Here is a 14,660-nt window from a genome sequence, read left to right on the forward strand (position 1 = left end):
TTGTGAGAGTTGTGTTGGAGAACACACAAACCAGCATACAGACACACTGCAGTTTAAATAGGCTTTTACTTTCGTGGAAATAGAGGTATCAGAATCCATCAAACAGTCCAAGTCATACATGGATAATACAGTCATTCATCAACGTCCTTCAATTAAGGGATAATCCAAATAACATAGTCCAGTATCATATAATCAGTTCATTACTCAAAGTTTGCTAGCAGTTGCAAAACTTAGAATAGCTCACGGCACTCAGATCAGATCAGCCCAGCATCTATCGAACAGAGAGTTAACAGACATTCTGGCTCCCTCTTATGGCCGATCGAAGAAAACAGCAACCAATCACATTTTACAGTATGATTTGAAGAAACAGGTACAACATGGTTACATGATTTATATATTGTCAACCCAACCATTAGATTATATTCCTAACAATAATCAAAGAACTAGCAAAGAGAAAACTACACTTTCGCTAAAACTGACAAACTATTAAAACTATTGTGTATAAACAAAGGGCAAATGCCACACTCACTGGCAGTGATAATGTTACCTAAACTAAGCTATAAAACAACAGGTTCAAAATTAAGCACATCACTTAGTCCTTAACTCAGTATTGTGCAAACATTGCCAGGAACAGTTGGAAGAATGAGTTCTTTTTCATTTCAGATTACAATTGAACTGAAGAAGAATTCAAGTGGGCAATATGTTTGTTTTGGATTAGGTGTGAAGATTGCAAGTTCCAAGCCAAGAAATTGGAAACAGTGATGTAATAATTATAAATAAGCTTATAGATAATGAGTGCACTCCCTGTTGGGAATGCAGATGGTATTTACTTAGATGATTTAGTGTTAAATTAATCCTATGACACCCACATTAATCCATATATTTCCCATCTTCCTAGGCATCTACAGTGAACTGTTAGAACTATGAAAACATAAGCACAAACTATAAAAGCACAAACTCCACCCCTAAGTATTTACAGGCTGACAGCTGATGCAGGTAAACAAGTCATGTGATATCATGATGCACCTTTTGTGGTCAGCAAGTGATTTGTGAGTGTTCGTGTCCTTCCTTCATTTTTTTTAAAATTAAATTTATTTTATTTTATTGATTTTATATCTCAACTGTTTTGTCCAATGGTAACTTAAATTAGTTATTTCCTATTTTAATCCAGATACTTGAACCATCCAGAGATAAGATACTTCCATCCCTAGTTTGGGATGGAGACGCACTGCCCCAGAGAGACCTGGGGTGCAATCTGGATGTCCTCCTAGACTCATAGCTCCTGCTCAAAGAGCAGGTGGCAGCTATGGATAGGAGAGAGTTTTAACGTTTAGGGGGCAGCATCTCTGCATTTGTGAATTTCAACCTACCTCATTGAATCAGTCAATAGGGGGAGGAGAAAGAAGGGAGGAGGGAAGAATATATCACCAAAACTATTTCACTAACTACACAACCATTTCTGAATGTAAGGGCTGACAGTATTAATTTACATACCACTGGCCGGTGTACATCCCAGAATGCTCTCTCCTGGCTATCAAGGATTTTTCTTTCTATCTTGTCCCTTTTCTTGTCCACTCTGTAGATGATGAGGTGGATAATAAGTAACATAAAAAGATAAATTGAAATGCCTCGAAAGACAGCAGATGACAAATCAAGCAATAAAATGTCTGTGGCTACTCACTTGGCTTGTGCTTCTGCTTGCATAAAAATAAATTCCCACTTCCGTGCAAATGCTCGTTGCAACCTGGCCAAGCTTTCCTGAAAACACAGCACATATTAGCAAGTTCCTTGAATAGGAAGAACTTTGGAGAGTTTGCAATCTTCATTACATAAATGTAATTTAGATCCAAGTCGTTGCAATTTTCTTCTGACATATCAAGATTCCAAATAAGGCTTGCCTGAGTAGGTGACAAGATTCTAGAATCCTGAGCAGGGTCTGACATCGTTAGTACTTTTATGGGAGACCACCAGAAAACCTCACAATTGTAAACTACACCGGAAAGCTGAAGATACCTCCTGAGAGAACGTAAAAGTCATCCATTTCATTGTCAATGTAAAGAAAACTAGATGGATAGACCCATCATTTTAAAAATGAGAAGCTATGACTTTGTTCACTGAAATGTTTCAGTTCACAGACCCTATATTTCCCAGGCATTCCTTTGTCCCTGTCAAATTCTGCCTTCTCTCTCCAGTTCTAAATGAGATGGGAACTTGTTTTCTTTTGTTATTGGAAGCATGATTTATACATCTTGCACATCTGTGCTCTCAAGCTAAAAAAAGTGGATCAAGACAAATCTTTATAAATTAATAGTGGTTTTCTCCCACAGATCAGACCTGGTTCTAAAAATTGCTATGTAAAAAAATAAATACTGTGTTCACACAGTGATCTACTTCTAGAAAGATGCAACAATTCTGCTCCTTCAGTTCCATAGCAAATCAATGCACTTTTCTATTCCTACAATAGCATCAGAGATGGTATTCAGCCAGTTCTCTCCAGTTCGGGCGAACTGGTAGTGGTGGCTGTGGGAGGCTCTGATCACCTGCCCCAATGTCATGGGTGAGCACTACGCAAATGCAGAAGGCAGTGCACATGCGCAGACATTTGTGAACCAGTAGGGAAGGTAAGTGAATCCCATTGCTGAGTAGCATGCTATAAATATATAGACTCTGAGCACTAAGTGCATGCTTTTGGGGATAGAAAAACACACTGTCCCCTATTTGAAGTGTGGACACAACCAGTAAACAGGTTGGCAGTAAAATAAAATTGCACTGACTTTCCAATCTGTATTCTTGCAGTGGAAAAGAAAGAAATCACCCTCAATTTTAGACAGTATGAGTAGAGCATTCAGAGTGAGCCGTTTTCTGATGAAGCTTTCTGAGTTAGAGTCAACATAGACCAAAGCCGGTTTCTGTAACACATACATATGGGACCCTTGGCTGTTGTTACCAATGTTTCTAAACATTTTAGAGCTCTGCATGGGGATGACTATAAGTCTTCTGCAATTTAAGTGAAATGATCTCTCTTTTTGCCATGATGCTGTTCAGTCTTTTTAAAGACAATATTACCCCATAGACCCGTGATGGCGAACCTATGGCACATGTGCCAGAGGTGGCACAGAGAGCCCTCTCTGTGGGCATGTGCCTCATTGCCAGCTGCGCTTCTGATTTCTGACACACCGGCCAGCTGGTCTCTGTGGACACCTGAGCGCCGGAAAATGGCCTGAAAACCCAGGCCATTTTTCAGGCCCTTTTCGGGCTCTTTTTGGGCCTTTTGGGGGGCCAAAACTGGCCTGAAAATGGTCTGAAAACATCCAAAAAACCAGCCAAAACTAGCCAAAAAACAGACATGCACCTGCTGGACAGCTGGTCTTTGGGTTTCTGATGCTCCAGCACACGCATGCGTACCGGCCAGCTGGTCTTTAGGTTTCTGGTGTATCGGCATGCGCCCATGCCTGTGCATGCACTCATGTTCCAATTTGGGTGTTCAGTGCTGAAAAGGTTCACCATCACTGCCATAGACTCTGCCATTCTTTTTTAATGTGCTTGTGAGGCTTCAATATCAATGCCTTCCTGCAAGTTGAAGCCACAAAATATCTTTTTTTTTAATCAAGACCAGGATTGTTTCAAGGGCTTTGCTTTTGTTTCTGGCAGAGTTTCCAAGTCTCATGACCCAATTTTCAAGTCTCGCTTCTAGGAAAGGGTCCAGGTACTTACTGCTTCATAGTCTGCTAGCTCAAGCCGTGCTTTGTTTTGCATTGTTCGCTTGCAGAGGTAAACCGCTGGAACACACAAAAAAAGAATCAATCAATTTCTTGCTATCTCAGATACTATCTGAAAGCCCAGACATCAAGACCTAAAGCTTTAATATATGTTTCATTGAGTAAAAAGGTTCTGACTGTCAGAGCTTTCTCTGTGTTTCTTTTCAAAACATGATGATCTGCCAAAAAGCATTAAAATGCAGTAGGTGTCAAAAGCAACTAGCCATTGTCTGGCAGTCTGTCTATAAATGAGTGATCAACTAAATTTTGTTTGTTTGCTTTTGCGTTTGCCATTTACTTAAGAAATAATGCGCTGCTACTAAACAAAAAAAAAGAATTACAAAGTCTGGCGAGTTTTACAGCCTATGCCTGGAGGTGACTTTGAAACCCAAGGACTGCAAGGATGGAAATGCTTTTGCCACTTGGAGTGTAGGGATTCAAATTGCTTAAGAAATAAGTTTATGCTATTGTTTATGAAAGGGATGTGGTGGCTCAGTGGCTTAGATGCTGAGCTTGTGGATCAGAAGATAGGAAGTTTAGCGCTTCAAATCCCTAGCCCCGCGTAACAGAGTGAGCTCCCATTACTTGTCCCAGTTTCTGCCAACCTAACAGTTCAAAAACACGTAAAACTGCAAGTAGAAAAATAAGGACCACCTTTGGTGGGAAGGTAACAGCGCTCTGTGCGCTTTCGGCATTGAGTCATGCCGGACACATGACTATGGAGACGTCTTCAGACAGCGCTGGCTCTTCAGCTTTGAAATGGAGATGAGCACTGCCCCATAGAATCGGGAATGACTAGCACATATGTGCAAGGGGAACCTTTACCTTTACCTATTGTTTATGATGTTCTCATAAAAGAGTTAATGTTTGGTGCTCCTTCAGCCGGTTTCTTTTCAATGTATACTGTTTTCTGGTGCAAAGTTCCCGCAGACCAGTAAACTTTAGAGTGGGGAGGAATAAGCTTACATTTTGAAACAGGACATTAGTAAGTACTTCACATGGACAATCTTGTCCACAAAAATAATTCTGGGCCCTTTGACAACATATTTCCTACATAAGGCTCCAAATCAATGTTTTTTCAAACTTGGCAACTTTAAGATGCAAGGACTTTAGCTGCCAGAATACCCATGCTGGCCGGAGAATTCTGGCAGTTGAAGTTCACACATTTCAAGGTTGCCTGGTTTGAAAAACACTGCTCTAAATGCTTATCTAAGAAATGTAGTCAGGATAATTTAGCAACCTGATTCAGCCAAGAACATTAAAAAAAAAAAAAGCAGGTACATCAGGAAAAAAAAATACTCACATTTCTCTGTAAGTAAATACAAACTTCTGCCAGTTTTCTTATCTGGTAACTCAAGCTTAAAGGCAGACAAAAATCAGCCTACTGAAACAGCCCTACGATGTTTTCTATATCCTTGGCAAATATTCAAAATGTACTAAGTTTAGTTATATTTTCTGTCTTGGGCTAAGCCTTATTTTCTTTATTTTCTCTACCTTCTATACAAGTTTTGATACAGAGTGAGTTCCACTTTCATGTATATGTCAGCCTGTGTTCATGAACTTACATTTCTTTCTTTATAAACTTCTTGGGATGTGTAATATTTTGAATTGTCTTTTTATAATCTGTACTATTTCAGGCAGAGGGCTATTCTCTTTTAGCTCAAACTGTCCAGAATATTGTTTTTTCATCTGGATTTGTTAAAAATTAATTTCCAAGCTGCTGTGTTCTAGGGAGGTTTGCAATGATCTCCTTTCACATGGAAGGTCTGCATGTTAATACTTATAGTTTAAAAAGCAGGATTACATTTAATCTTTTTGTTGCTTTATAATAAAGTTTTGTTTTGTTTATCTCTTACGAGGAAAGTGATGAAGAAAGAAAGGACTGTCCTCTAGTTACCACATCTATACATAGGTTGTGGCACTGTCTCTATTTTTTCTATTTTAACTTTTAATCCTTAGAATGAAATAGGAATCCTACCTCTAACTGATACTAGAATTAAGGTGCAGGTACCAGATAAAATGTCCCTCTAGAAGATAGGGGTAGTAGCAAGAATGCCAAAGCAGGTGGGGCATCAAATGTGAAGATCAGAGAACCTCTGAGAGAGATGGTTTGGTATCTCCAGTCTTTCGCCCTGCAAGCCTTAGCATTCATTACAGATATGTACAAGTAGTCCTCATTCAATGACTGCCCTATTTAGTGACTGTTTGAAGCTACTACTGAAAAAATAACACTGTATGACCAATTCTTGGTGTAGCATCCCTGTATCTCCCATGTGATCATCATTCAGGGGCTGTGCAATCACTGGGCATTTATGACTGTTGCAGTATTTCAAAGGCACATGATCACCATTTGTGAGCTTCACAGTTGGCTTCCAATAAACAGAGTCAATGGAGAAGCTAGCAGTAAAATTGCAATTGTGGCCATGTGATGTCTCATTTAACAATAATGGTGTGATCACATGATGTCACACTTATTGTATCACTTGGGCATTGTGGTCATATATTTCCCAATCAATTCTGCCAAGTGATATCCATTAATTTAGAAGTATTTTAATATTGTCAGGCAAACTAATCACCAATAAATCTATCTACTGAGTTCCAGAAACATTTTAATAATATCATATTGCGGCTTGAACATCCTTGCTCAAGTTCAGAAAACCAGCATGTTTAAAGCAAGTGTTGATTCTGATCCTATGATTTAAAAAAAAATGAAAACTTAATATGTAGGCAAACCCAAAGTATTCTGGCTTGAGCTCCTGGCCGGGCATGAGGAAGATTATTCATCTCTTCCTACTACCACCCCATTTAAAACTGAACACAAATACAACCAACACTATGGTATTCTGCCATTTACTGTGGAACTATGATGGGATAACAAAGGTCATTGCATTTGTGTATCAGAAGAAACATTGCAGGAGTATCACAAGTAAAACCAGTTAAGTGCTTGGAAAACTATCAGTTCCCTCTCCAGCTCATTTTTGTGCTGATCGCCTTCTTTTCAACTATACTTACAAAGGTCCTCCTTTTCAGCTACACTTAAGAAAACTGTACATATTCTCTTGCAAACTTTTAGTGTTAGACTATAGATCATTTCCTCTTCTCACTCGCCTCCTAGCTAGAATTGGAGACTCCTCAGGTGCCATTGCATATTGACAATTCTTGATTTAATATTTTCAAATTTCCAAATAATTTCTTTGAAAAAAATATATACAACTCCTAATAAGGTGAAAGGAGGAAAAAGATTTCTTAATTTCTGAACTGCAAAACATTCCCTATGGATGGGCAGCCCTGAAATGTTAAAAAAAAAAAATGAAGTGTGATTTGGTGCCTTCTTTCTATTCATGGAATGTTAATACTTACAGTAAAAGACCAAATGTAAAGCAGCTTTACAAAGAGACACAAATGTTTATTTCTTACGCAAACCTTTTTAAGGCATCCTGCAGAAATAGAGGGTTGTGTCTGAAATATACACTAATTGCTCTGTTTTTCATTAATCAAAAAAAGTATTTTCCCTTATTGCAAGCACAGGGGAATAACCACAAATGCATCCCTTCCTTTTTTTTCACAAATACAAATTACATAAAATAAAATAATAAAAATTAGAAAGTGCATAAAAATATTATAGACAGAAAAACAGAAAAGATAAAAAAGAGAAGCATATAAATTGCTTTCCCCTTCATCACAAATATGAACATGTTTATCAACTTATCACCTTCTCTTAAAATATAAGAAAAAATCTCTGTATCCCATATCCCCTTCCTTATCTATAAGCAGATCATTTTAATCTTATAATTCAGTCCTGACCAGCAGAAGTGGATTACCAGAAATAAAAACATTTCTGTTTCAACCTTTATTAAATAAACTCACCTTTATTCCTTCCTTTTACTCTTAACAATCTTGATCTTTAATCCCTTCAAATAAAACCCTTGAATTTGTTTTCTTTTTTGTCTGTTCTCACAAAATCCTTCAGAACTCTAACAGATCTCTTTTGTAAATCCAATATGAAAAATTATTTGAGTTATCTTTTGTTTTGCTGTTTGTTCACCCCTTTTAATTATTGAAACATCAGCTTACTAAAACATTTTAATTATTAATTAAAATTATTAAAACATTTCCTTTGTATATGCAGTATAACATTATTTTCCATATCATTCTTGTAACTTGTCATTTTTAAATCTTATTTCAGATCAACCTTGTCTGGTAACAATTGTATATTGAGCTGTGGTGGCACAGTGCTTAGAGTGCAGTACTGCAGGCTACTTCTGCTGATCACCAGCTGCCTGCAGTTTGGCAGATCGAATCTCACCAGGCTCAAGGTTGACTCAGCTTTCCATCCTTCCGAGGTCGGTAAAATGAGGATCCAGATTTTTTTGGGAAATATACTGATTCTGTAAACTGCTTAGAGAGGACTGTAAAGCACTATGAAGCAGTATATAATGGCAGGCATGTTTAAAATTAAATTCTGGATCCATTTCTTACAAATATCTTCCAGTAGGTCCAGGATTAAAATATTTTGCTCCATTCTGTATTATCAAGTCAAAATTAAATTTTCCTTTAATTGTAATCTTTAGTTCCTTCTGGTTTCCTCTAGTATCCATTATTCAGAATCCTATGCTATATACTTTCTTTTAGGAATTCAAAACAACATTTTTGACAGGAAGGATTTTTATGATTTATTTCAAAATCTTAACAAATATATCTGGATCCTTAGTCCATTTATAACTTTCCAAAATTAGCATTCTAATCACTCTTTTGCTGTTTATTCCAAAAAAAAAGTGGGTTTCTTATGTCCTTAAACTGATCTTTAAAAGTTCTTTTGTTAAAGATTAAAGGAAACTCACACATTATAAAATGTATTGACTGAAGGGTTCTTAATAGTTGAAAAGCAGCTAATAAGCATTTTCCAAAATAGATTAAAATATGAGGTTCAGCAGAACTTTGTTCTGCAGTTCTGCAGTTCGGCTGTTCAAATCTTACCGGCTCAGGGTTGACTCAGCCTTCCATCCTTCCGAGGTGGGTAAAATGAGGACATGGATTGTTGGGGGCAATATGCTGACTCTGTAAACCGCTTAGAGAGGGCTGAAAGCCCTATGAAGCAGTATATAAGTCTAACTGCTATTGCTATTGCTATTTGTGTCCATAAGGTTAGATTGCAGGCATGAGCTTGACGGAAATCTCACAACTCAGACCCACACAACTGATAGTGAGTATTCATAGTAAACTAGCTTCCTCCAAGAGAGCAGAGATGCAGTGAAGTTGGTGGTTAGGAAATAATTCTGGCCAGTCAAACCTCTCTGAATAAAGGAGAGATTATGAGATTATCCACCTACATTCGGGCTAGCTGCTGAATAAACTGCAGGAACTTTGGTTTCCCCTTCCTATAGAAACATACACCTATTTAATGTCAACTGAACTAGATTCAGTGAACTTTTCCTGAACCTGCCAGCATAGATTATAACTCCTGTAACTCACGCCTGCATGACTACTGGATTATATTTTAAGAGAAAGTATCACTTTATTCAAACGAGACAATTGTGCTAAGGAAAGTGCTAAACTCTCTGCTAAAGCTTTAGCTACCATTGTTACTGCAGATATAGTAGTTGTTGAGATTTTGTCTTTTTCTCCATACCACAATTGTCAATGGACAAAATACACCATGAGGTAATAATGGAATGGGAGGGGAGGGGGAGGGAAGACTTTACTTGGCCAAGTATGATTAGATAAACAAGGAATTTGCACTTCCTAGCTAAAGGTTCTGGGAATAGACATTCTGGATGGTGTCAAGTTGGATATGTATGGAAATAAGTAATGGATCTGATAAAGGGCAAGATCTTGTAATGGCATAGGGCCATGATGGCAAACCTATGGCATGCGTGTCACAGGTGGCACGCAGAGCCGTCAGCTCCAGCGCACATGTGCACACCAGCTAGCTGATTTTCCTTTCTGAATTTCCAGTAGGCCCAACGGGTCTGTTTTTTGCCCTTCCCAGGCTCTAGAGGCTTTCCTGAAGCCTGGGGAGGGCGAAAACAGCCTCCCCCAGAGGCCGTCTGGAAGCCAGAAACGGATTGTTTCTGAACTTCTGGTAGGCCCAACAGGCCTGTTTTTCGCTCTTCCTAGGCTCTGGAGGCTTTTTTGAGGCCTGGGGAGGGTGAAAACGGCCTCCCCTGGGCCCCCGGAGGAAATACCAAGCTCAGTTTGGAGGCAAGCAGTGTGGCCCGCATAGGGTGGTAGATTGTGCGCGCATGCGTATGTGGGGGTGCACTTTGCATTATGGGTACCGGCACACGAGTGCACTATCACACATGCACACTTGCATTTTTGGCACCCAACAACAAAAAGGTTAGCCATCACTGGCATAGGGGAATGATAGTTGGAGACAGAATGAAGACACTCACACTGGCCTATAGTAAGATAAGAGGCAGCTGAGCCTGGAGAAGTAATGAGTACATGGCAGAGAGGATATACTTAATTTCCAGGGTTGCAAATTTTTGGAAGGATAGATGTACTATTCAGATTGTAAGATTCTGTTAATGTAACATTACAATAAAGATAGAGCTAGTATCCCCGAGTGGGCTTCTTGTCTCAACTACCTCGCATTAAGTACATCCTTAATGAAATAAAGTTGTTGCCTACTAGGGTTTAACCTATATGAAAGATAAATACTGAAGAGAGGAGCCAATAACATTTCTGTTTTCCTAAAAGACCCAATATAATGTTAACTTTGCTAAAATATAGTATGGGTCTTGAAATAGCCACTGAGATCTGCATGCCAATATGCAGTGCTTAAGGATGCACTGAACTTGGCCAGATATATTTTTATTTAAATACAGATTGAGTTGCACATGGAATGCCACAGGCTATTCATCATTACATGGAATTCAGTCACTGGTCTGAAGCCAGAAAAACATCATATTCTGAGCAATTCCTTACAATATTAGCTACCCAGAGCCTGATTTGTTGTTGCATTTTTCTAATCAGTATATTTGCCTTCTGGTAAAAGGTAACGTATATAGCTTGGTTTATAAATTAATTACAGCTGATCAGAGCCATAAAAAAAAAACAAGGATTGATCTTACTTGAAAGGTTATATAAGCCAATGCGGATGTGTATATACATTATCCAAACTAGGGGGAGACAGTCCCACAGCTATGCAAAAGTCGCAGTGAATTGTAACTTTAATGTGACATAATGGAAAATATTGATTACGGAGAGAGTTAAATGGAATAACTATACTGGATTTAGTCTGAATAACCTTTAATTTAGAACAAATGTAGCTATCCTCACTCCATGTCTTTGTCCTGACCATATTAGCTTTTTGAAGTATGGCTCCTGACACATCCATTTATTTATTTATTTATTTATTTATTTATTTATTTATTTATTTATTTATTATTTAATTACATTTATTGATTACCGCCTGACACATTCCTCAAAAGTTAGGTGTCTCTCTCAAACCCTGAAAAATTATTCACTCCTAATATGAATGAAAAGAGAGGCCAGCTTGGGATCCTCTATCCATGCATGTCTACCTTGAACTCTTATAATAGAAGCCCGTGGAGAAAGGAGTACCTCCTGTTTTTTTGGCAGGCCATGAAACCATCCAAATGTGATAGCAATCTGCAGAATTGTAGTGGCCTCAATGTTTCATTGTTTTCAGAGGAAGAAGGCAAGAATGCTTTTCTTTAACAGATTTTACACATTAGTTATAAAGAAGAAAAATAAGCAGAACAATGCAAAGGGGAAGGAGGGTTTGGGAATTTCATTTCACTCTTTCTACTGAAGTTAACTTTGCAGCCCTTTGAAGAGGAAAACAATAGCTTTGAAAGATAAAAAAAATCAATACCCACAAAGAAGTGATCTGCCCTGTCCTAGAAATATAAGCAAATTATATCAATAATTAAACAAATAAATAGGTTGTGCTGGATGTTGTTAGGTACAGCTAAGAAAGACTGCTTTTAAAAAAAACAGGTGATGTATAGGTCAATTGATGCCAAAGAGGCACTCTGTGCACTGCCCAATGATATCCTGTCATCTCAAATCGTGATATGCCAATATATATTTTCAACTTGCACTAAGGAAGAGATTAAATAGGCTTCTCACTGTATTCTGTGCCTGAAATTAGGAAACATGAATTAACTTCTGCCATTTTTTGATCACTATGCACTACTTTATGAGCTTTCTGACTTACAGCATCCAATTTTGTAAACAGTATGCAGGATTTGTTGGCTTTGCTAGGAAAGTTACATGGATGCTGCATACCGAATTTGTGTACCAGACTACGAGAACAAATTCATATGGAAAAAACAAGATAGCATTGTAATATGTTAGAGATTACTCTAATATTAAGAAGTTTCACAAAGAAGCATATTTTAGATTCTGCACTTTTTCTTTCTTAGCAACAGATTATAAATACATTCCAACACAGCAATCGCTTTTCAGATTTACTTGGAGATATTTTGTTTTCCCCCTCTGCTCTGCTGTCAGTGACTTAATTGTACCTTCAAGCTCATCAAAGCCATATGTTTGTTTTTATTTTAGCATGTCTTTTTGGCCAGGAGAGACCAGATAATTATGAGTTTCCAAACTATGAGCAAACAAGTGGACTAATTATACTTTATCTGCATTTACTTTGCAGGAAACCCACAGCTTTCTATATATAGAGTAAACTGAGTCAGTGATTGAAGTAGAATACTAGACATTACTTCCATTAAAACAATTATACCCTACTAAATTTTAATATCTATTTGACCTGCTGTCTACTCCATCTAGTTGTCATTATCTTCAAATATGCATCAGAAAAACAAAAGGGCATATTGTTTTGAAGAATAAAAGATCAACTAATCCAAGGAAGTTGAAGTTTTCTAATAATCCCCAGGAGCTGTAAAAGTTAAGAAGGCTTCCTTGAGGAAATTGAAAGCTTGTTCTAATAAGAAAGACCCAAACAAAGCATAGAAAAGTGTCAGGGGACATTAAGGAATGCAGAGACAGACACAGACACAGAGACAGAGAGACAGAAACACACAGAGAGAGTGAGTCTGAGGAATGTGTGGTTAAAAAACATAAAAGGAAACAGTAAGAACTTCTTTAAATACATACCAAACAGAAAACCACTTCTTTACATGGTGCATTAATTAATTTATGACATGGCCACTTAATATGGATGATGTTGAAAGAAACTGGATAAATTCATAGAAAACCAAGTCTATTGAGAGCTATTGATCTTGAAGACTCACTGTGTTACATTGGAATTGGGGACAGCATGTCTCCCAAAAACAGTCTCAAAGGAATGACTGTGGGAAATGAGTGATGTCTCTGTGTAATGGAACACACCCAAATATGGGCTATCATAAATTGGGCCCTATTATGGTGAAAGAGGCATGTGTTATAAACTTTCCCAGAATGAGCACCATGGTTTACTGAGCTTCTTAAATGTCTACTGTATATAGCAATATCACAGACCTAGAAGACAGTGGAAGAGAACAAAGAAAAGGGGGGAAAAGGAAAGGACTATTTGGAAAAGCCAGTTTAGTGTAGTGGTTAGAAACCAGGAGACTATGATTCTAGTCTCACCTTGGGCACAAAACCAACCGGATGACCTTGAGACAGTCACTATTTCTCAGTCCTAGAAAACAAGCAAAGGCAAATGACTTCTGAAATCTTGCCAAGAAAACTGCAGGGATTGGTCCAGGCAGTGAACAGGAGTCAACATTGACTTGAAGGCACAAGAAACCATTGGTTGCCCTCTAATACCACTGGATGATATTGCCAGGTCTTGCTGCTTTAGCAGAGTAAGGAAGATACTCAGAGATGATTCACACCCTGGTCAGTGTCTCTTTGCACTTCTGCCATCAGCAGAAGACATTGAAACATAGCCAGCCGAACAAATAGGTTTAAAAAATAGTTTCTATCCTTGGGCATCAGATTCTTAAACAAAACCACGATCACTCCATGCACACGTGGAAATGTATGACTAGTTTTTCTTTTTCTTTCTTTCTTTTTTCCCTAATTACTTGTATAGGGATTATAATAATATACTTTATACTATTTATGTAGTTTGTATTTTTTGTCATGGATTGCACCAGTGAGGCTAAAACCAATTTCATTGTATGCATGATGTACAATGACAATAAAGGCTATACTAAGAATCTTAGTCACTGCAAAGTTGAATGTTGGATGACGAGGCACAAAAACAATCAGGGAAGTGATTGAAGCCTGGGAAACAGGCCCCATGTCAGTCAACAGCAGTGCTGATTTTACCCCCAGCCTATCAAGTACTCAGAAGGTGAGGGCTATGCAGCACAAGCAAATGACAGCTAATGACTTAAAAACCAGCCATCAACACACCCCAATCAACATCTAAAAAGCCACTTACAACAGATACTATAAATACTATACACAGAACAGCACACATTCTGCTAGAGAGAAGTTCCCTGAAGAAGGGCTCCAGCATGAGTCTGAAAGCTCGGAAGACAAAGCCTCTGGTCCCAGTGACTGACCTAGCTTGGATCCTGCAATATTATGGGGCATGTATATTTGCTTTCATTCATAAGAATAAAAGATGATCAAGTTGCAAAAAAAAATAATGGGCCCAAACAATCCAAAAGAGGGATTTAATCACCTTCATCAAGGGCCTAAGCAAAGCAACCCCAAAATAAAACAGAATCTATTTCATGACTAGTTGCATTGACCCAGTGGTGGGATTCAAAATATTTTACTACCGTTTTGTGGGCATGGCTTGGTGGGCATAGCATGGCTTGGTGGATGTGGCTTGGTGGGTGTGACAGGGGAAGGATACTGCAAAATCCCCATTCCCTCTCCACCCCACTAACCTGCTTTCCAGCTCCATTCTCCTGTTCAGGGCAACAAAAGATCAGATGGGAGGCTGGGAGGCAGTGGGGGAGG

General features: G+C 38.3%; 1 protein-coding gene across 12 annotated transcripts in view; it reads right to left on the minus strand.

Moving 5' to 3' along the window:
- Positions 1 to 14,660, minus strand: part of RGS7 (regulator of G protein signaling 7) — a 194,460-nt gene that overhangs the window by 32,581 nt on the left and 147,219 nt on the right. For all 12 annotated transcript variants that reach the window (XM_032216318.1, XM_032216325.1, XM_032216319.1 and 9 more), the window contains 3 exons: positions 3,715 to 3,779; positions 1,682 to 1,758; positions 1,495 to 1,576 (listed from right to left, as the gene is read on the minus strand). In XM_032216318.1, the coding sequence (XP_032072209.1) occupies positions 1,495 to 1,576; positions 1,682 to 1,758; positions 3,715 to 3,779 (224 nt within the window). The remainder of the gene's footprint in view (positions 1 to 1,494; positions 1,577 to 1,681; positions 1,759 to 3,714; positions 3,780 to 14,660) is intronic.

Source organism: Thamnophis elegans, chromosome 4 (genome assembly GCF_009769535.1).
Source record: "Thamnophis elegans isolate rThaEle1 chromosome 4, rThaEle1.pri, whole genome shotgun sequence".
In the NCBI taxonomy this organism is placed as follows: domain Eukaryota; kingdom Metazoa; phylum Chordata; class Lepidosauria; order Squamata; family Colubridae; genus Thamnophis; species Thamnophis elegans.